General features: G+C 42.4%; 1 protein-coding gene across 1 annotated transcript in view; it reads left to right on the forward strand.

Annotated features, from left to right (window-relative positions):
* The window catches only part of PTPRT (protein tyrosine phosphatase receptor type T), a 428744-nt gene that overhangs the window by 360829 nt on the left and 44477 nt on the right, over positions 1-23438 (forward strand). Inside the window, exons 16-20 of the mRNA XM_062505329.1 lie at positions 3865-3894; positions 11199-11246; positions 13426-13574; positions 19509-19586; positions 19790-19825. Coding sequence (XP_062361313.1) covers positions 3865-3894; positions 11199-11246; positions 13426-13574; positions 19509-19586; positions 19790-19825 — 341 coding nt within the window. The remainder of the gene's footprint in view (positions 1-3864; positions 3895-11198; positions 11247-13425; positions 13575-19508; positions 19587-19789; positions 19826-23438) is intronic.

The following is a 23438-nucleotide window of genomic DNA, read 5'->3' on the forward strand; positions in this document are numbered from 1 at the left end:
TTCCCATGTAGAAGCTCTGAGTGCAGGAGGAGGTTTGGGAGGCTGCAGCACACCTCCAGCACCTCCAGAGGTGCTGATCACATCCGTTCTGGGCTCCCTTGGATGGGCACCACCAGCCACGTCCAGTTTGGACAAGTGTTCCCTGGGGATGAACTTCAGCCTGTCAGGCTCATTTCATTTGCAAACTAGTGTGGATTGGGATCAGCTTTTATAAAAGGAGAAGCTGATTTGGACCACAAATTGATTGGAACTTCTGAAGGAGCAGAGCTGAAAGCTTGAGCTCTTCAGAGAGAACAGTTTAACAACAGAGTTCTCTTTTTATTTTGCAAACAGAAGCATTTGGAGCTTAAGCTCTTGTATTCCATGTTTTCGTTAGCTTCACTTTAAAAAAGATCCCTCCCCAGTGCACCAAGGCCTCAGTGTGCAAATAGTGTAGCCTTGCAAGGCAACAATTCAGAGAAATAATTTAATGAGCTGAGCTGGAGATGTTGTCTTCAAATGGAGCTGGCAAATATCCCAGTGACATCTGGGAGCTGTCCATTGTCCAGGGCATCACAGCTCATTGGGAACAGGCACAGGATTTCCTGGGTGAAGCATTTTGCTAACCAGTGCAGAGAACAGAGGAATGAGAGGGATTAGAAGAGAAGGAAGACACTGGTTTGAGATAAGCTTTGGTATCACCAGGAGCCTCTTTTTGTTCCTGTGAGACTCACCAGATTGGCAGCACGCTGCTGAGAACCTCTCAGACACAGAGCATGAATGAACAAGCAGTGCTCAGTATCCCACAGTTTCAGCAGAACAAATTGCAAGAATTCCAGGAACTCAAAAATTTCTGGGAGCTAATAAAGTTTTTGAGGGTTTAGTCAGATATGTGAAGCTAAATTAAGCCAACCAGTGTATTTATGCAGTGGAAAATTTGAGTTTGACTTTATGTTTGTTGTCTGAAAGTTTTAGTTGAAACTTGGGGTTGTCTAAAGTCTGCTGCAGTTTCCGTATATGTTTATGTCAAAATTATATGCACATATAAATTTCTGTTTTAAGCATGACTGTCTCACAGCATTTAAAATTGAAGCCATTAACAGTTTGTTTTCTTGGTTTTGGGAACCCACTAACTCCAGGAGTTAAGTCATAGTATCATCATTACATGAATATGACTTAAAAAAATGCTGCCACGTAATAGAGGGAAACTTTATACAAGGACACCTAGTGACAGAACAAGGGGGGATGGCTTCAAACTGAAAAAGATTAAATTTAGATTGGATGATAGAAAGAAATTTTTCACTCTAAATGTGCTGAGACCCTGGCACAGGGTGCCCAGAGCAGCTGTGGTTGCCCCTGGATCCCTGGAGGTGTCTAAGGCCAGGGTGGACATTGGGGCTGGGAACAGACTGGGACAGTGGAAGGTGGTGTTGGAATAATCTTGAAGGTCCATTCCATGCCAAATCAATCTGTGATAATTTAGCCTGGTAATTTAGAGGTGCTTAACAGTGCTCATAAAAGACAGAACCACATCCTTTCATTAACAGATACATATCCTGAAATATCTCATTTTTATTATATGAAAAGATTTCTAATTCTCTAAAAAGCTTCCCCCCCCCCCACCCCCTTAATATTATTTAAATACATTTGTGTAACAGAGAATACAGAATCATTTTGTAAAAACAAAATGAAACAAGGAAAACAAGATATTTTTTTCAGGAGAAAATACCCTTTGACTTTGCCCCTCCCCAGAGGATTTGGTTTTGGTCAGTTCTGATTTAATCTGGCCAGTTTTAATTCTGATGTAATTGTGACTTGTATTTCCCTGGAGTGAAGAATCTGACACCTCTCAGGCTGGTGTGTTTGAGCAGACAAAGCCTCCACTGACCCCTTTAAATATAAGACTGAATAAATAGGATCAGACAGCCTGTCATGGATGCACTGTAAATAAGTTCTTTAAACTGCTGTCAGTAGCAAAAAAAAAAAAAAAGATTTGGGGCTATGTAGGGTCTAGGATTATTTTCTCCTATGAAAATTCAGCTCCTTATTCTGGATTAGGATTTAGCTTGTTACCTTAAACTAATTAAATAAAACCCCAAAGCCTCTAGGACAGAACAGACCCAAGCTGTAGGGTAGAATTAGGAAAAGGGACATTTGCACATCCAGTGACCAGTGTCCCCTGTGTCCTGTCCCAGGTAGGAGGCAGCCAGAGGTTTGGATTGTGCTGTACATTCTAGGACCAGGTCATGTTTTTACTGAAACATAACTCCAACCAGTTCTCATAGTTAAGCTTTGAAATTTTATTTAATAAGTCCTTATTTCAGGCTGCATATTTTGGAATAATTTGAGCCTAAATGTCCAATTCCAAAACATAATCCTCCTTTTGTTTGTCTTCCTTTGTTTTCTGTCCTTATGGAGCAAACCTTTCTGAGCTTTCCTCTGCAGCCTGGAGGGATGTGCAGCTTTTTCACAAGGGCTGAGAGTCTGGTGGGATCCCAGAGTCTGTGGCCCAGACAGGAGAGCAGCAGAAAGAGCAGCAAGATGTTCAAGGGAACAGTTCCAGTCCATAGAGCTGTGTGAGCCCTGGTCCTGGCCTCTCACAGGACTTGGTTTAATTGAATCATTTTGGGGATTTCAGGGGTTCAGCTGTGTGTGCTCTCATTTTCTACATCTTGGTCATGCTTCCCTTTGTTTAGAGGCTCAGGGGAACTCAGATTTTCACAGGGAAGCTCAGTGGCAATCATTGCTAGGGCCTGTAGAATTGCTGCTTTCAGAAGATAATGGCATTTAATTAAAATACATCCAGATGTATCTAGGAATCAGTGCCATTCAAATAACTTTGGTTAAAATAGCAGGTTTATAGCAGAGGCCATCCCCAGGAAAGCCATGCCACCTCAGTTTAATCCTCATGAATTGTTGTTCACCCCGTGTGTGCACAGCACAGGGGCTGATTGTACACAGTCACTGAGCTGAGCCTGGTTTCCACACGTGCTTATGGAAGTTGTGTACAGAGCAACCATAAAAGTGAACACCTGAAAGCTGCATTTGTATTTCTAAGTGATCCCTAGTATCTCCAAGGATGGGATTTCAAAGCTGTGCAATAGGTTGAAGTTTGTGTTTCGCTGTTTTTCCCTGTCTTGACGGCTGCTGTGGCTTCTTGTGGCCAGTGGTAAATCTCTAATGCTCTGGGCTGTGTCTTTTCAGAGAAGCCCCTTTCCAACTATAAAAGGGAAAATATCACCTCTTAAACTACAACTGATTGCCAAGGCTGTCTGTGGTGCTGCTCAAAATGTTGTGAAATGAATTTTTGAGAAACTGTGCTAGAAAATGCTTAATCACAGTGATGCAGAAAGCTAATGCATGCCCCCAGTGCTCAGCTATAAATGTGGAGTGATGCTTGAATTGTTAATGAACTATTTGCATCTTAGAGTTTGATGAAGCTTGATTTATCATTAGAGAATTTTCTCATTGTCTAAATATTCCAAAATTGTGGCATTCATACATTGTCACTTCCCTATTTATTGCTATTTGTATTAATAGCTCTGACATCTTTCTTTCCATTTCAGAAATATCAAAGCACTTTGAGAGGCAAAATTAAGTCTCATTGCCCATGTTACTGGCATGATAAAGTGAGGGAATTAAAGGTGAGGGGATTTATTCATGGTGGCAGAAGTGGAAACACAACCTGTCTCCAGTATCTATTTATTCCTCACCAACACACAGCTCCAGAAACAAGTGTAGGCAAATAGGATCTCAGTAAAGAAAACAGCACAGATACTTAGTGAATTGAAAAAGAATCCTGGAGTTCATCTAAATCTAATTATGTGCTTTTCTCTTTTTCTCCTTTTGGATATTTTGTTCATCTGACTGGCCATCAATGTTTAGAAGAAATGCATATTCCTATTCCTACTACTTGTAAGTACTTGACTGGGGATGAGGTTTTCTGAGCATGTTCACCCTGTGGTAATTTTGTGCTTTGTTGTATTCTTTTATTTTTTTTTCTTTTTACCACTCCATTTATCCTTGTCTTTCCAACGGCTTGTGTTTTATTTTCCCAATTGCACACTGTTATGTTTTCCCCATTTTCCCCCTATAGCTGTGCCTGCAAACATATGAATGTCCACAGATATGTCAGTTATGGTTTATAGCTCTTCAAATTGGATATTCATCTTTAGATTGGATATCAGGAAAAATTTCTTCATCAAAAGGGCTGTCCAGCACCAGAACATGTGGCCCAGGGAAGTGATGGATTCACCACTAAGGCGTTTAAAATTGTGTAGATGTGGCACTTGGGAACAGGGTTTAGGGATGGACATGGCAGTGCTGGAAGAACAGCTGGACTTGAGGATATTGGAAATCTTTTCCAATGTAAATGATTCTATGATGCTGTAAATGTTAACTGACAAATAAAGAGTGTCCCAAGTGCAACTTTTAAATTGTCCATTGCTAGTAGTCAGACTTCAGGGAAATTCACACCTGAAAGTTATTGTCGGGAATTTCTCAGCCATGGATGTAAGCTTTTTAAAAATCTTAATGTTTCTGGCAGCTGGGAGTTGACATTACCCCAGGAAACATCCCTGTTCCTGGAGCTGCCAGGTTCTGAGTGTTGGTTTAGATCATTGGATGATGAAGTGGTTCAGATATTCAGATCTAAATCACCTGTCCAGTCTTAATGACAATGCTGCATAATTAAGGCGGTTGTTAAGGCACATGAAAATGCTTCACACATCAGTACTTCCAGAGCCATCTGTTGCCTAAAGACTGAGGGGCTGGGAAGCAATCAGGGCCAAGCTGTTTCTGCCATGATAATGGTTGTCTGAGGATCCGGAGGAGGGGAGGACTGGATCAATGATGTGAGGAAAAGTCCTGGAGAAGTGAGTTGAATGCCTCTGTTGCCATCAGAGGGCTGGGAGGGATGGAGAAGGCAGCTGTTGCTGCAGTCAGGAGCAGCTCTGCCCTCTCCAGCTCTCAGAAGCAGTAGGAGCCCTATCACTTTTATCAGCCTTTTCCCCAGAACCTGCCAGGCTTGTCAGGGCTCTGAAACCCAAAGTTGTCCAAAGAGCCACATCAGCCCTGACAGCTCCTCCTGGTCTGCTGCTCCAGGAACTGCCTCCTTTGGCCCTTCCTACCCCTCTTTGTCTCATCTTGGTGCTTTATTTTCTGGAAGATGTTCAGCAGGTCAGCAGAATGAGAGGGTTAATGTGCTGCCATTTTAAAGGGGAGCTGATTTCTTTTCCATATGAGTTGTTTTATGTGCAAAGAATAGGGCAAAGGAGGATCCCTACTGACCGCTGCTTGGAGGGATTTTGTTTTTCCATGTCCTGTCAGGAGCTATTGAAAGGGGAACGTTTCCCACTTTCCAAGCACATGAGGAACCATAGGACACCATCATGAGTCTTGACTTTGCCAGTGATGTAACTGTAAATGCAGAGTAACTCCACTTCCTCTAGATCTCACACTGCTTCACCAAGAATGAAATTTGATTTCAAGGAGTCAGATTAAAGAAGAGATTAACTAAGTGTAAACTAGGGGATTGTTCTAACCCAAAGGTGCAACGAGCTTGTTGAATTTATTGATAGAACCTTTCCTCTTTGCACATTTCTCATGTTTTACTGTTTGGTTTTCTTCCAACCAGTAGCACCACTGCCTGAGAAATTCAGTGCCAGGTTTCCCATTATAATTCTGTCTTTTCCCAGCAGTCAGTATGTGGTCAGCATGTTCCCTGCTTCATTTTATTTTGAGATCTATGTGTTAAAGAGATGAATCAACTTCTGAGTCCTCTGTGACCCATTTTACAGCAGCACAGCATTGCTTTAAGCAGTCAGCTGAGGATTGCTCTGCCGGAGCAAGCACAGGGGTCCTTAAGGGGTCTGTTTGCTGTGGGTCAATTTGCTAGACCCTTTTTCCTCAGGGAGCAGTGCAGTGACTCAGGGAAAGTGAAGAGAAAACCCTCTGGAGGGTCACCCAGGCCTGGGGTCTCAATGAGCTTCAGCAAAAGCAGAAGGAAGGATTTTAATGGAGTTTAATTAGGCAGATGTCCACCATGCAGCACATCATACCAGGGAAAAGCCAGAGGTGCCATCAGGCAAGCTGAGTGCTCATAGGAGCCAGTGGAGACTGGAGCTCAGCTTGCAGAAATCACGGAGCTTTTCCTCCTCAATACCACACCCAGCATTTTCTGCAGAGAGCTCACTCTTAGCTCTGTGCTGGTGGTATCCCAAGGACAGCTCTGCGAGCTGGAGCATCCTCATAGTGGAGGCAACACATCAACAGCCACCTCAGCATAAACATTCCCAGCACCAGGCTCTGCATGCCAGCTCTTGGGTTCACGTGGACATTTGGTCTGTTCCATGTGCTGGGAAAACCAAGCTCTGTTTTGGTTGTTTTACCCCTTGAACAGCAGTCAAGGTGAAAGGGATGTTCCAGTAATGAGGGAAGAAAGCAGGAGAGCCCATGAAGGAGCATACAGTGAAGTTCTACTGAGTTTCATATTCCAAGTTTCTCATAGGTGTGTTTCATTAGAATTGCAGATGAAGATCTGAAATTCCTAAGGACCATGAAATTCTTAGCCAAACTTGATTCAAATTGCTCTAGACTCTTATGAGCAGGGAGGTTGGAATTTAAGTTTATTTGAAATGTCGTGGGAACAACAACAGCAATATGGTTATATACAGATTTTTTTTTTTAATAGAATTGGTTTCTGTGCTATGACCTTGCATGAATTATTATTTAGTCTTGAAGCAAAATTCAGTTGAATGAGTTACCAGTATTGAAAAGCAGATTCCCAAACAGATCTGCTGGAAGATCTTTAAATGTGACCATAATGACTGTATCACTTCACATTTGGTTTCAGTTTCTGGACTCCAAAGCTGTGTTTCTTAGAGCAATTCTTGTCTGCTTTCAGATAATTCCTCCCAACCCTTTGTCATGTTCAATACAGCCATTTCTTCTTGTTAGGGACCAAAATCTCCTACCCTAACTCTTCCAGACAGTTCTGAATACTAGTTCTATTAAGGTCACAGAGACTTTTTTGAGTAGTACCTGGTCTTTACAGAGACAGGCCACAACATTTTGGTCATCTCTAGACTGGAGTTCTGCCCGCAGCCAGTCTTGTGATCTGCTGTAATTCAGGACTGGAAAATCTGATCCTATGAGATGGTTGAGTACCTGTAGCTCTGACTGGTGAAACCAGTCAAAAATATTCACTTATAGGAGCAGCTATTTTGGGCATGCACAGTTATAGGTAAATAGTCACGGGATTCTTGTATAACAACACTTGACTGAAAACTTCCAACCACATATAGGAAGGGATGAAAGAGAAGGCCATAGAGATCTTTAACATTCTTTTAGTGGAAATACAACCCAGGAGGTCTCAATTCCTGACTTGTAACTCATTGTGCAGGGTCACCATTGTGTTGTGTACTTCAGTTTACCCATCAGCAAAGGCTAATTGCTAATGGGCTGAGATCCTATGAGGAGGAAGAGATGGAATTAGGAGTTCTTGTCCTGGTGCACTCCTTGCATCCCTGTGCCCAGGATGATGCCTGCACCTTTTCAGAGGAGTTACTCTGTATTTACACCAACACAAATGGTAGCTAAGGTTGGGGCAGAATTGCTGCTGTCTCCCTGCACTTGAGTTTAATGGGCACTGTAAGATATCAACTCAGCCAGGTCTGGAAGATGTTGGTTTTACTCCCAGCTGGAGCTGTAAAACACAGACAGCCATTCATCCAGTTTACAGAAGGGTTTGCATTTAGTGACAGACACCTCTTTTGCAACAGTATTTTCAACTGCAGCAATCCATATCATGGTTTTATTATTTGTTCACCAGGAAAATAAATGGAAATGTTTTCTGTGTGTGGGTTGTTTGTTTTGGTTTGTTTCTTTCTCCTGGGGGCTGGGTAATGGCTGCAGAATGAAATTTAATCAAGAGCAATATGAGACCAGGGAAGAATTTCTGGAAATACAGAGATTCATGTATGTGTTACAAGCACTCAGATTAATGTTATTTATAAGAAAAGGGCACTCAATGGCCAAGATGTTTTCCTTTTCCCCTGAAATGGCCGGAGCTCCAGTGACATGATTGCAGTGTAGGAAGCCCCTTCAACTCCCATTGGAATTTCGCACCAATTTTAATTGTTGGGTGGTTTCAGCTGGGAGTTTCTTTTCATGGGAGAGATTGCAAAGGTTATTAAGCTAAATGTGTACTTACATTTTTTGAAATAACAGAGTTTATGCTGAATTTATTGCCACCATCTGTGGGACATTTGAAAAGAAAAACATCCCCTTATTTTATTTATAAGCGTACCCCTGTATAACCACATTCACACATAAATAGCTCCATGTATTTCCATGGATGGTGGGATCTGCCTGCACAGGTCAGCTTGCTAAAGCAGGATTTTAAGAAGAAATATTCTCATTAGGTGCTTTTCTCATCAGATGATGAAAAAAACAAGATTGTTAATCAGTGGCTATGCCTGTCTAATGAAAGCAAATTTTAAAACAAATCTATAAAAATGCAGAAAGTGGATGATATTTTATTTAGAACGTGTCTGTATGGTGATTGCAAGCCTAAACCTTGCAGACAGCAGGGTTTATGGCTGTCTGTACCAGCAGAGACTTATACTGGATGGCTCCTGTGTGCACCTGGCTTGTCTAAACTTTCTCTAGTTGTAAGTAAAACTAAAAACTAAATATAAATAAAAATAAATCCTTCACAAGCAGTGATTAATTTGATCAGGTGAAGCTTAGATCATGCACTCAAGAGCCCAGGTGCTTAGGCCAGAATTGCCTCCCAGCCCTGCTCAGGCTGCTGGCAGCTCAGGAATGGGGAGCACACATTTCACCTGGCCCATGGAGCAGGTCCCCCAGTGTGTGACAGAAGGCTGCCCTGCTCTGAGCCCCCATTCCTGTGGCTCTGTGCAGGATTTCCCAGCCTGCCTGTTGGAACCCTGACCCCTTGACAGCTTTGTCAACTCCTGCCTGCCCCACTGGCTTGAGAGACGGGCAGCTGCTCCTGCACAGAGCTCTCCCAGTTTACAATGAACAGCCTTCCCCAGAGCTTCCCACTCCCCAGCCCCAGCAGACAGTGAGAACAGCTCCCCTCTGCTGTCTTGTCATGTTTGAAGACTTACCAGCCCTATTTGATTTCGTTTTCTCTAGATCAAAGGTTCACATTTCCCTTGGCCTTTCCTTGTAGATCATGTTTTTCCAGCTTTACCCTCCGTGTCCTCCTTTGTGTGTGTCCCTGTAGCACGGGTCTGATTTGAAGTGCAGTGTTGCAGCAGAGCCCTCTCCAATCCTCAGTGAGAGCAACAGGATCACCCAGATTATAGTGCCATGCCCTTAGTTTTAAACCAGCATGAAATCATTCTTCCAAAATGGATTTCTCATCTACTACAGGTTTAGGGCATGGAGATCCTTTCCAACAGATTTGCTGTTCGACCAGTGCTCCCTGGTATTTGCATGGCTCATCACAGCCTGCCTTAAATTGGAGCAAATTCCATCACAAATAACATGTGTACTCCTTAAACTGGAGCATATTCCATCTCAAATTTCATGGGTACTCCTAGGCATTTGCTACGCACAGTTCTGTAAAAGGAGTTTTTTTTTTTTTTGGCTTTCTCAGATTGCTTATTGAAAATGAGGGCAATATGCAATTTGTGTCTGTAGGAGGAAATGTCACGTTTAACTTACGTGATCTATACCTAATGTCTAAATTACTTGTGCATGCAAATCTACATCACAGTGTACATAATCCATCCTGGTGAAACATCTAAAATTAAATCTGTCAATGTACATGCATGAGAGTTCTCCAGGAGTGGCAGTTACAGATTTAATGTTCATGCATGTAGAATTGATAGAAAGAGTTAGAGAACAGTTTGAAGCTGTTGTTAAAAAATAATCCCTGACAGTCATCCAACCCTCCACAAAACAGGAATCTGATCCTGCAGGTACTTCTAACAGAAAATATTGCTGGAGCTTCCTGATTGATGCTCATGGCAGTAAATGGTTTGTGCTTGATACCAAGTTTGCATTCCTTGACTGTTTAAGTGGAACTCCCACAATTTTAATATAGTGCTTCAGATTTTATGTCTAGTCTCTGATACGAATAGAGGTTTCAAAAAATAACTGAATCAAATCTCCATCATTTTTTCCTCCCAAATTCACACTTAGTTGTGTTCAGTGCCAATGGCTTGACTTTCCTCCTTGCTTTAGTGGAGTCAACTGCCTGATTATACAGCTGGTTTCATTTTTTTCACTCAACTTTGAGCATCTTTCTGTCTCATCCCTCCTCTGTGTGTGTGTGGTTCTTGCAAACATCATCTCTTCATTTCCAAGCCCTCTCAAGCTGAGAAGAGCAACCCGGTAAACTCCATCCATAGAATCCTGCTTTCTTCTTGCCACATTTCCCTTACCCTTGAATGCAAACCATCATTAAGATCACTTTATTCACATCCTGATATTCTATGTCAATTGCATCAGACTCTATTTCCCAATATCTGCCTGGTCCTTTATTTCCTCCCCTTTTCAGCTGCATACTGCATGAGTGGGGAAGTGTCTGCTCCGTGTGCTGGGACACGCTGGGCACGCAGCCAGCCCATGACTGACACGGATGCTCCCAGAGCAGCTTTGTTGGGGTGTTGCAGTGGCTCTGTGCAGGCCAGTGGGGACAGTGGGAGCTGTGTCACCAGCATGGCTTGTCAGTGATTCACAGAGATCTCTTGGAGTGCCCTATTTTTGGGAATGGCATTTCTAGATAAATGCTTTTCCAGCTCCAAAAGGCGTTTTGACGTGCTGGGAAATAAACCTCTGCCTAGCTGTGGGTTTTAAGTCACATCCCTAACATTCTGGAAAGTGCTAGACATGTGATTTTATAATCTTTTCTATGAATGATAATGATGGTAAGGACCAAATAGGCTTAGTCCTGTGCTGCCACTCTCTCCAGACACAGAATGGCAGCAGAAAAGGCACGTTTAGAAACTGAGAGCCCCTTGATGTGTCTGGCAAGCTTAGCTCTGAAATCCTCAAAAGAGATCTGTCTTCCTTTTCCCTCTAAATTTAGATGAAGAATTTTTACATTCTTGGAACAGAGAGGGAGAAAAGTGGAAACTGATAAGATGCTGTTGAATAAAATTGTAGCATTTTCAGATGCAGACCCGGGTTGTGTGTGCGAGGTAGATTGAGAACTTTAAACTCATGTCACCTTTTCTTTTTAGGCATTCAAGCCAATGTTTTAGGGGCCTCTCTGTCTTCTACAGGACCAGGTAGAACTCCTTTGCATAGGGCTTTTGTAAGCAGGCCTTTGGGGCTAAGGGGCTTGGGTTTGGGGTTATTTTTTTCCTGCCTAGGACATGCAGAAATGTTGGTGCTCATTCACACAAAGACAAAACAAATTTGCCAATTCCAGCTCTTTGTAGCCTGTTGGCATTTCCAAAAAGATACCAGGCAGTGGGGTCTTAGAGGTAATTATTGCCACAAGTAATTATCTTCCACTGAATGAGGAAGTCGCCCCTTTTGAGACACAGTTTTCAGCCATCAGGAGTGGTTGCCTGTAGGGGCTCACCCCAGCAGTCCAGAGTGCTTGTTATTGAGGACTTCTGCATTTTGGATTAGTGTTTCCCACTGAGTGATTCTAATTCCTGTTGCCAAAGAATTCACACAGGGATATAAGATTAGCAAACCATCAGGATTACAAGAACCACACAGCAGGGTTAACAGACTTCAAGATTATTGCAATTACCTCAGGTACCACAGCACAAAAAAGTAGGGGCTCCCACGTGTTCAGCTCATGGCTCCTAAATCTGGCTGTGCCAACACTGCTGAACACTGGAAGCAAAGCTTTTAACATCATTAAACACCAGCTTTTTGCTTCATCACTCAAGGACTGCTCCCCTCTTTGCATCTTCATCTGCACAAGTGGATACACCATGGGCTTTTGGGAGATCTGAGTAAGCCCCCTGGCATGATGGACCCAATTTGAACAGCTCTGGGCTTGGATTGGAATCGCTCATTGAAAATGGCTGAACCTCAACTGGCTGAGCAGATGAGACAGATGTGTTTGTTCAAAAGTTTGCAGCAAACATCTGAGTTTTCTCCATAAATCTGTGCTTTCCTGATCTGGATTATCTTGCTTTAAAACAGGCTTTTCCCACAGACATAGGTGAAGGGTTTAGCTCTCTCTGACCCTTCTTTGCAAGCAAGTGGAAGTGGCAAGCTGCCCGTCTCCTGAAAGCTGGGGCTCAGCTTTGTGCTTGAACTTGCTTGTCAATGCCTCTCTGACATGTTCTGTGCATAAACAGAGCCTGTTAGACTATGTTGGAAAGAGTATTTTTTTTTTTAGACTCTAATTAACTTTAAAAGATGGGTAGTACTTACCATAAGCACGTTGTTTGAGAGTTGAAAAACCTCTTTGTAAAATGATTCAGTTGTTAGGGTTTTTTTTCTTCTTTGAGTTGGAGAAAAGAAAGAAAACTAGAGCTTCTTTAACAGTAATCTGTTTTTCTCCCTTTTATTTTGTTTTATTTTCTTATCTAGGGAAGTCATGTAAGCAAAGTTCTCTGCTGGTGCTAGGGATTTGTGTGATATTTTTTCAAGGTGTGGATTGTAGAATGTCACACATTCATTTTTAAAGGGTTTTGCTCTCTGATACGAATGAAGCACAGGACAGTCAAATGTCAGTGGAAGCTTAGCAGCTCATTTTTCCTGCTTCTCTCCATTTTATTATTCTCTGTGTTTGCAAAAGAGGAGCCTCTTATGATCTCAGCTTTGTTAGTGTTTTCAGAGCAGGCAGCCGCGCTGCTTTTGACAAAGTTTTTGCTGTCTCTTCAAAACAGGAAAAGACACATTTTTCCAGAACAGGGCCATATTTGGACATTGCTAAAACAACTTCAACCTTCAAGGTGGCCCAGCCTTCCCTGGCTGGGGATCCCAGAGCAGTCTGGGTGTGTACCAGCACTCAGGAGGCTGCTGCCCTCACTGCTCTGCTTGGGGACAGGGCAGAGCTCTGCTCCAGCTCTCAGGTGGCACAGAGCCAGGTCTCACGCTCCCTCAAAGAGCATCCCATGGGATGGATGCAGATGTCCTGGTCCACTGGAGTGAGCAGAGCTCCCATCGCGAGCCCTCTGCTCCTCCTGGAGCACGCAGCACCCACTCTGGGGGCTGCACCTATTGCACCCTCTCCAAGGCTGAGGTAGCACTCCCACTGCTGGGGTGATGCAGGTTTGTGCCAGATGAGTGACTGGGAGGGAGAGCTCCAGGCTGGCATCACAATATTTATCGCGCTCCACAAGTTAAAAATCTGTGGGGTTTCCTGGAGTGCAGTTTGTCACATGCCTTGCATGTCTGACCAAGTGGGGTAATTCTGTCAAAAATATTTTACCATTGCTTTGCTTTTAATGAGGGCAAACTGACCGTGCTTTCTCCCCTCTCCAAACCACCCCAAAGGAAGCTAGCCAAGAAGCAGAAGGAGACTCAGACCAGCACACAGAGGGAGATGGGTCCTGTGGCTACTTCTGACAAGACCTCCACCAAACTCAGTGCTGTTCACAATGAAGAAGCTTTTTCTTCCAGCTGCCAAGATGTTAATGGATTCAGTAAGTTTAACTTGCTTGCAATGGATATGACCCCCTTGGAGAGCTCTAGGTTCTTAAAAGGACCTATTCCTTTGGGCACAGTGTTGAGGAGTTAGGAATGGCAGTGATAGAGATCATTGCAAAAGCTCCACAGAAATCTGGAATGTCTCTGATACTGCCCCTGGTTTAACTGTCAGGTGGAGAGCATTCCTCTGGGTCAGATCTACTGAGAATAATTTATAAAGTCTGTTCTAATAACTGCATCAGAATAAGAGGCACAGGTTTATTTGCTGTTTAGAAATACTTTTCCTTTGTGAGTAGAAGAGTCAAATCACTTAGCTGACTTGTCAGAGGAAAAAGCATTTTCTGTATGAAATTGTATGAAAGAAGGCCTGGTCTTCTGGCTAGAGAACTGGAATGAAAAGACAGCATTTCTTCCTTTGTCTGTGTCCTCGGTTTATTTTTCACATGGGTTCAGTAAAACTGACCTTAGTTAACATTTGTAAACCACTCAGACCTCTGTAGCTAAAAGAGTTTTGTGGGTAAAGCAGCACCAAGTCCTACTTTAGCCTCACTAGATCCAGGTTGAGTGCATGGTGGATTGCATGGTGGATTTGTAAACTTTTTTTGTATTAAATAAATTTAAACTTAGACACTATGGGCATGTCACTCCTTCTTTTGACACTCAGCCTGTTAGTTTGGACAAGGCACAGCTCTGAAACTCAAGTGTGTGCTAAAGCTCTTGACCTTATTAAGCATCTTTAGTGAAGGGTTTTTTGTCCCCTGATTACTAAAATGGAAGTGCTCATGATACAAATGTGGTTTATCACTGAAACCTCCCCTTGTAGTCTGAAATTGAGTGGGACAGGTTAAGTGAATTTTTCCTTTCCCTCTCTCTGCAGGTCATGTCAAATTCCATCTGCATGTGCTGCTACTGCCACTTTGTGTAACACACCTGCGAGATGGATAAATAGGTGTTTGGGACAGCCAAGACTGGCAGGGAACACTTTTCTCTGATATTAAATTGACTTCAGTCAAGATCTAATTTTCTCAGGCGCTGAGTAGCTCTTTCCTAAGGAGGCAGCAAGAGTTCTGTGGGGTTCACATCTTTGCAAGCCAGGGGAGCAGCAGACAGTGTTGTATCAGCCATCCCCAAAACAGCAAAGGCAGCTTGGCTGGAGGATGGGGTGGAAATCAAGCATTTAACACTTCCCTCAGAATCTGGGTTTCTGAAAGTTTGGGGATTCTTTTTCCAACCAGAGAATTAGAAAAGAGACAAGCTTGAAATGTGACCTCATTTCTGTCATTTCCTCCCCCCACCCCGCCTTGTTATTTTGACAGACTAATTAAAACAGTTGAGTCATTTGCTTGAAGTGGCAACTATAGAGAATATGATGTATCAAATCTTGTAGAGAAACATCACTCCAGGTTTTCAATTTTTAAAATCAGTTAGACCTTTATTTTCCCCTCTTTATATCTATGAGAAAGAATTGTCAATAAACCTTCATGATTTCTCCAAATTTTTTACTGCCAAGTCCAAGATGCTGAGTTGTTAGAGGTAAGTTCTGTGCAGTAGTGTGCACATGCTGATACAGGAATTTTATGGGTAAAAGAATTCCTTGAAAAGAAAAATAAAATAAATTGTCTTAATAGAGTTTAATACTTGTGGGTCCTCTACAAGCCTACTTTGGAATAACATAATAGGATTATTTCTTAACCTTCCTGCTAACTAATAGAGTTTTACAGGGTTTATCCACTAGAGCTGTTCAAATCAAAGGTCTTAAACAGCAGTCAGATTCCTTCATAAATTGTTTTTTTTTTGCCTGCCAACAGTAAATAGCATTTACAGCATCTCAGTCACCCTCTCCATGCTGCCCTTCAGCTGTGAGAGCCTGAGCTGGCTGTATCAGGGATGTGCAAACGCCTCTCTTCTTTTGGAAGAGCCCACCAAGGGAAGCAAAATGTTTTCAGTGCCAAGATCACCTTGCCAGCTCACAAAAGCAATCAAACAGAACAAGACAATTTGCTAAGTAGGATCCCTCAGTTGCTGAATGACTTGCAGGGAACTTTACCTGCAGAATATAATGTCCTCGCAGGGTTGTGTCCTTGCCTCCAGTTTTTACTTTCTGTCACAACAATTTTGATAACTTTTCAGGCAGAACAAATTCAGTGAGTGCCTACAGAAGCTTTTCTTTTTCCATGCTCTCTCCAGTTGTCCACTGGTCTGCTCCTGGGTGAGTCCTGTCCATCCTCCTGCTGTTGCTTACCCTGTCTCCCTGCCCTGTCACCACACGGGACTATATTTTTTTGTATCAGTTAGATTTAAAAACTCCACTTTCAAGGGTGCTGCCCGATGCTCTGCACAGTGAGGGAGATAAAAAATGAACAGCTGTCCTCCTTCTTATCAGCCCCTTGTTTTCTGTTGAGGCATCAAGATCTCAGGTGTTGCTGAAAAGAGGAAAAGAATTGGGCATTTATCTTTCCTGGCCCAAAGCAACGCTCCTCATCCCTCTTTCCATTCTGCAACATTAGTTGTTATCCTGGCAGGATCCTCACTGATACACACAGGTGTTGAAATTAAAGAGATTTTTTTGGACTCGGCCCTCTGTCTCTGACACTCCACAGAATCACAGAAGGTGTTTGCTGGTACATAGCTTGATCTGTGGCTGTTCCAGCTTGTCTGCTTTTACTCGGGGATTATGAACAATCACAGTTGTTCATTTTCTCAAATATCTTGGGGTTTTTAAGATAGAAATATATTCTAATTCCATTAAAGATGGCTGATGGCCCTGGCAGTGGCTGGGCAGTTCCCTGGAGTGCAGGAATGTTGGGAAGCAGAACGGTTGCTTGTAGACATTGGCTCAGGGCAGGGCTGTTATGGAATGGGAAACAAAGATGGGAAAGATGAGAAGACATGGGAAATGGGAAACCAAGAGGACCTAAATTTGCCCCGCAGTGTCTGCACTGAGCAGAAAGGTGTGCAGGGGGTGTCACCTGGCAGCAGTCATGGGCAGTTTGGCAGTGATGGGACAAGCAGCAGTGGATCAGCTCAGCAGGGATGCACTGATGATGTGCTCTGCACAAAGGAACTGCTCCTCTGGCTTTGCAGTGCTCAGCTGCCAAGGACCAGCCTTGTCCAGGAGAATTCCCTGTCCTCAGCAGAGCCATCCTGACATCCTTGCAGGGGTTCTGGCAGGAGCTGTTTGATTCTGAGGATTTAACCCGTTGAAATGCATCCAGTTTTGCTGGAGACTGATTTATTAAGGTGTGCTTTAGCTGTGTGACATCTCCATTTGGGGGGAGACAGCTCTCCAGACACCCTTCAGGAGAGACACTAACACAGATGAAGGAGTGGCTTTAATACTTCAGGCAGAGCATTTTGGAAGTGAGGGAGCTGAGTTTTGCAGTAGGAACCACTAGCATAAGTAGCAAGTCAGTGTGATTTCACTTATGAGAACAAGAAGCTGAGACGGAGGTGTAGGCAAGTAGCACTCAGGGTTTAAAGGATCCATTTGTACCATGAAACACCAAAATTCACACCTTTCCACAATCCTCCATGATTCTGTGATCAGTGAGAAGCAAAGGTCTTCACAAAAGACAAACACAGCAAGATGTAGTTCTTACTCCTTCTCCATAGATAATTTTCACTCATAATTAGGTGCTAAATGCAGTCTAAGGACTTGTAGGGTCATGGACATGAGGCGTTTCCTTAAGTAAAACAAAAAAGTCTTAAAATAATTTTAAAATAAAAGACAAAACCACATTTCATCAAAGGCATAAGAGGAAAATATACTCAATTCCCTTTTACTGTCTTCCATGGAATTTTTGTGGGGTTTGCTAGTTTAGGAAATATTATAAAAATTGAAGAATAATTTTTCAGAATAGGAAGGAGCCTTCACCACTCTGCATGACTGAAGGGATCTGTGTGGCCTCACGTGCCACTCCAGGGAGCACAAAGAGAATTTTTAATCAAGTCTTAATCTCTACCCTGATGTGAAATCCTCTCTGGACGCGTTTCCTTTGATTACAGACCCGAGTGCCTGTGAGAAATGCTACTTAGAAAGCAGCTCTGTGTATACATCTCATTATACAATCTGGCTGATTTTGGGAATAAGTTCTCCAGAGTTTTAGGAAACTTCTCTCTTGTGTTTGTGGGTTTTGGGGGATTTTTGGTTTAGTTTTTTGGTTTGGTTTTTCATTTGTTTTGGTTTTGGGTTGGGTTTTTCCTTGGTTTTGGTTGTGTTTGTTTGGTTTGGTTTTTTTTTTTGTTTTGTTTTTTTTTCCCCCTTCCTTTATAATCTGAATCTAGAAGTCACATCCCTGTACCACAAACACAGTTCATGTCATAAACCTCAGTTGGTAACATCTTTAACAACTCACTGACATGAGGTGTTTATCTGGTAATTCATCCTCAGCAGCTCTGGAAAGGCAGCATAGCCCTACGAGTTCTTTTATACTCCCTAATTCCAGAAAAACTTGAGTTGTGCCCCAATTCCTGAGTGTTGCCAAACCAATTGCTCTTCTTAGATCTTATTTTATGTTATCTGAAACATGGCCACCTGCTAAGTGTGGTGAGAGGAGGGTCTGATTCAGGCTGACAAACAGCAGAGAAGTGTAAGAGGCCCCAAAGCAGAGGAACTTTATGACTTAAGGCAGCTGGGCCAGAGCTGCAGCTGACCAAACCATGAGGAATTTAATTGTTTTAAAGTGTTTCCAAGTCATGTAGGTCTGAAAATACGGTGTGAGAATGCAGACTGAGAGTGAGTTCATGAACTAGTTGATTATAAACTGCTCAGGAGGTAATTCTGACTTTGTGGAACTCCCTAGACCAGTGACTTCTTTGGGTTTTCCCACAGAATAACTTGAAATTTTGAAGCAGTGTTTGCTCCATAGATACAAAAAATTGCTTCGGAAATTATTTGATGTACACTGAGTTTTATCTACTTCTGTTGGACTATGGAATAGTTTTCCCTGTGTTATCTGTTGTCATCTTTCTGATGTACTGAGATTTGTATTAGCTTGTTTCCCAACATTCTGAGGAGGAGATAAATAAATGCCTGTAACTCTGAGAGTGAATGCAGAGTGATAACAAAAGAATATGCCTTCAAAAATGATGGATTGCCATAAGAATGTGCATGTTTGCTGTTGTAGGTATAAACCAGCCTCATAAATTTACTATCAAGACAAGAATCTACCACGAAAATGTTGAGCCCTTCCTCCTTTCAAAAAAAAAAAAAAAAAAAAAAAAAAAAAAGATTTCATTAATATGGAAATACTTGATTTGATTACTATGGAAATTTTTGAATTCTTGTCCAGAAAAAGCTAATTCTGTAATGGGAGAAGGCAAGGATGAAAGATTCTTGTCCTGCTGAAAGTACTCAGCTCACAGGGGAGGGGATTACAGGATTTGCTATGAACAGTCCTGGGCTGAAGAACAAGTCCCCTGTAATCTTGTAATGTTTTAAGCAAAAAAAAAAAAAAAAAAAAAAAAAGTTACCCTACCTGTGTATTTTTGTGGTACATTGTGTTTGAGTAGGTTTATTTTACTGTCAATACTGATTCTTTGTAGTTTGTATTTTGGGGGTAATTTTTGAGGAATTTCCTCTCAGAGACAAAACCCTAAGTTTGCTCCTTTGGTTAAAAAAAACAAAAACAAAAAAAGAACATTTAGAATATAAACCTATGAATGTAGCTCTGTGTGTATCCTGTTTAGGAACACATTGATTTACAGTAACTATAATCCTATATTTGGGGTCTGGAGTGCTTATATTAAAGAAAATCCATCATGATGACAATGTAATAAATGTAATATGCATGTTGAAATGAAAAATATAATTCATTTTGATAAGCTTTATATATCCCATATTACTGTGTTCTTTGAGGAACATTCTCCCTGTTCTCTTTCTCTCTCTTAATATATGTCTAAAGTCTTTTCCTTATGTCTTTCCTACCTAGCATCACCCTCTCCTTGTTCATTTTCTGTCCAAAGCAAAACCCTTCAGAGCAAATCTATGTTGAATTCCTACTACTCAGGTACTAGTGCCAGACTTTTCTTTCATTCCTAAATTTTCTTTGCTTTTATACGTTACCTAATATAACCTATTACAGACCGAGGCTTCTGAGTGTGAGACACAGCTAACCTTGTTTTCATTTTCTGTAACTTTTCTTTTCCTGTTGATCCTCTGTTGATTTCCATTGATCCCTGTTGTGTGGGTGAACGGAATTCCATCTCAAAGTTTCATCAGACACCGTCCCATCGACCACGCTGTTAGGTAAGAGGACAGGTATGGTGTGCTGGAGAGCAAACACACTTCACTGTGTCATCAAAATAAATAGTACTGTGAAGTGTTTGGCTTTCAAAATCAGAATTAATCCTGTGGTTGTGTGTTAATCAGAAGACTTTTGTTTCATTCATATTTTGTTATTGGTCTTAATTGCTGTCAAACTAAAGAAAAAGTCAAAAATTAAGGTTTAGTAATTTTTTTCAAGTATATGTTGTTTTTCTTTTCATCAATGAGATTTGGGGTTCTGGGCCACATTGCCCCATGCTGCTTTGCCTTAATCTTAGTTCTGACTCCTGCAGGTGGTTGTGCCTGTGCAGCTGACACAGAAGCACAGAACAATTTGGGTTGGAAGGGATCTCTAAAGGCTCTCTAGGCCAATCCCCTGCCATGGGCAGGAGCACTTTCCTATAGAACAGATTGCTCAGAGCCACTCCAACATGACCTGGGACGTTTCCAGGCATGGAGCATCTTCCACCCCTCTGGGTAACCTGTGCCAGTGCCTCACCACCCTTTTTATATGAAGTTTCTTCTCTGCATCTAGTCTGAATTTTCCTTTTCCATTTAAAACCAACCCCTTGTGCTGTGTGTGAGGCTTGGCTGTACCTGCCTCAAGGATTCCAAATTTAAGAGAGGATTTGCATGTCTGCAGCAGGTGGGAGCCTGCAGTTTGGGGTCAAGTTGCATGTGTAAAGGTTGTTTGGAGAAATTCCTGGCTGGCTTTTGGGAAGTGGCTCCACCTGATTCTGTGTATGCTGAGAGTTAAATGCTATATCTTTCAGGCAGCCAAGCATGGATTTGAGAGGATAACAAACAGGCAGGTCCTGAGAGGCAGAGGCTGTTCTGTGGCTCTGTAAGATATCAGAAAGAAATTCTCCCCTGTGAGGGTGGGCAGGCCCTGGCACAGGGTGCCCAGAGCAGCTGTGGCTGCCCCTGGATCCCTGGAAGTGTCCAAGGCCAGGTTGGACACTGGGGCTGGGAACAGCCTGGGACAGTGGGAGGTGTCCCTGTGCATGGCAGGGTACTGGCACTAGATGGTCTTTGAGTTCCCTTCTTACCCAAACTACTCTGATTCTCTGATTTATGAATTCCTCCTATGGAGCAGAAAGATGATGTGTGGCTGGTCAGAATCTAGCCAGGATTTATCATTTTGGATTATCTACAATAAATGTTCCTTCCAGACACAGTAGTCTACTGTGACTGCCTCAAACATCACTCAGAACATGTGGAAGGGCCACAGTTAGATCAGGGAGAAATGACAGCTGGTGGCTGTTCCTTGGTTTACAGCCTGGCACAGCGGCTTGGAGGGGCTGCCACAACACACACACATCAGTCCTGCTGCCTGCCAAAATGCTGATGGCAAGGAATGAGGCCTCTGAATGGGGCGGGGAAGGAAAGGAGTCCATTTCCCAGGAGGTTTGTTCTCATTTCCCAGAGACTCAGAGTCATCATCAGAAAAGCCTAAAGGCAGGTTTCTCTTTTGGCTGTGCTTTACAAACAAGGCCCTGACCTGAAGTTTGATGGAAGATATCAAACTCTCTCAGACTGGTGTTTGGCATCTGGGAAAACCTGGCCATTCTTTGGGGGAGCTGTTTTCCCCCTCTGCCCTGATGGAATTAAGGTGTGAACTGCACCCTTGGTACTCTGATGCTCAAGGAGCAATGAACAGGTTCCCTCTGTGCTTCTCCTGGCAAAGCAAAAGCCCACAAAACTTTTAAACCCCCCAAATTATACAGATGAAAAAGAGGAAATAGAAATCTAACCAGCCTTGTGCTTATGTATTCAAAACTATTTCAAATTTCTACTAAGCACTCTATCTGAGTAAGGATTGATATCCCTCTTTTACACATGGGAAGTAAAATATAGATCACTTTTTAGACATGAATTACACAGACTGGTCACTGTCCCAGTTCCACTGAATTTAACAGCCTGTGAAACCGCCCCTGATGTTGGAGAAATTTTTGTCTTGTGACTTGCAGACAAATGAAAGCCTTGGTGTTCTGGTTTCTCAGACAAATCCATCAGATGTTGGATGTTGCTGTATGAGCAAAACAAGTTTAATTTTTGATGTTTCTTAATTCCCGAAGAAAAACATATCTTGAAAAGGGATCAGTCATCCCAATACCTGTTCCCATCTATAATGCTTTCTGCTACTAAATGTTCTATATTTGCAGTATTGCATGGCTCCCTAGGCATGGCTGTGACATGTAAGATAGAGGAGATTTGGGACTTTCCTCTATGTCAATTCCTGATTAATAAGTTTTTATTAATGCAGGTTTTTAGTGAAGTCATCTCTTCCAGTTGTGGACAACTCTGGATTTTAAAAGTTTTGCTCAAACATCTTCACTAGAGAAGGGAATATCTAACACTAAAAAAGAAATGAAGTAGATTTCCACTTGAAGATGAGGTAGCACAACTTTAGGGATTACTTTTTTGGGAAAGATTAATGTCCAGTAACTCTTGAAGATATTCAGGAGATCTCATCAGGGCAGTCTCTTCAGGGGAACCAGCATGTCCTTCCCTTGCATCTGTTGGCATTTCCTGGCAGCAGGAAAGGACATTTAGCCTTGTTCTTATTCCAGCTGCTCATGAGGATGCTGACAAGAGTCACTACCCTCCAAAGAGGACAGGGATTTTAGTGCCTTGCAGATGGGCAGAACAAGCAGAGAGAGCTCTCTGACCCAAAGTCTCAGACAAAAAACTGGCTGTGCTTAGAAAGGCATGGAAATTTTCCATGGATTTTTAGGCTTCTGTAGCTTTTTTTGCCCACCCCTAATCAGTGTGCTGTGTGTACATCCCCAGGCTAGTAACTCAAAGATGTTGAGAAGCCAGTATTGCTGTTTTAGCAGGTGCCTCTGTCACTTTTTAAATTGTGGGATGAGTTATTTTTATGGAAGAGATGCTCAAAAATTCTACGGCTTGACCTGCTCACCTGCATCAGAAGCCTCCCAGGCCAAGTCAGTCTCTAATAAGGAGCTGTGGGAGAGTTTTCCCCAGCGCTTCGCTGTGCTGAGGTTAGCCAGGAGCAGAGTGAGCACCAAAGGTTCACACCTTTGTAGGCTGGGCCTTGAGCTAAACTTCTCTTGCATTTCTTCCCGCCTGCAGAACTGGAAAACCCTCTCTTCCAGTCTTTAGTGGTTTGTAGTTTCATGTGCTGCTTTGAAGTTGTTTTCTGGATTTTTCTGAAAGGGGGGGCTTGATCTGGCAGCCTCTTTTCACCGAGGAGGCAAAGACAGATTTGACTTGGTGAGGTGCACACATCCAAGGAGCTTCACAGTTACATTTGTACCAAGCAATCCTAAATCATTGCCAGCCCCACCAAAGCATCCTCTTTGCATCTTTCTTCTATGCTACTTGATGAAGAAAATGTATGTAATAGTTTTTATAAGATCAGAATAGTCTTATATAAGAATACCCGTATAATATTAGAATACTCTAATATTCTTATTAAAATACTCTTATAGGATTAGAATACCCTTATGCTTGGTGTTAACCAAGCAATTCTTAAAAAGTTCTAGAATCTAGAAAAAAAATTACTTGCTTTTAAAAAAAATTATGAACGTGGGGCTTCTTCATGCCATTGAAATGAAAGGTGCAGTCTCTG

Source organism: Cinclus cinclus, chromosome 18, assembly GCF_963662255.1.
Source record: "Cinclus cinclus chromosome 18, bCinCin1.1, whole genome shotgun sequence".
Taxonomy (NCBI): Eukaryota; Metazoa; Chordata; class Aves; order Passeriformes; family Cinclidae; genus Cinclus; species Cinclus cinclus.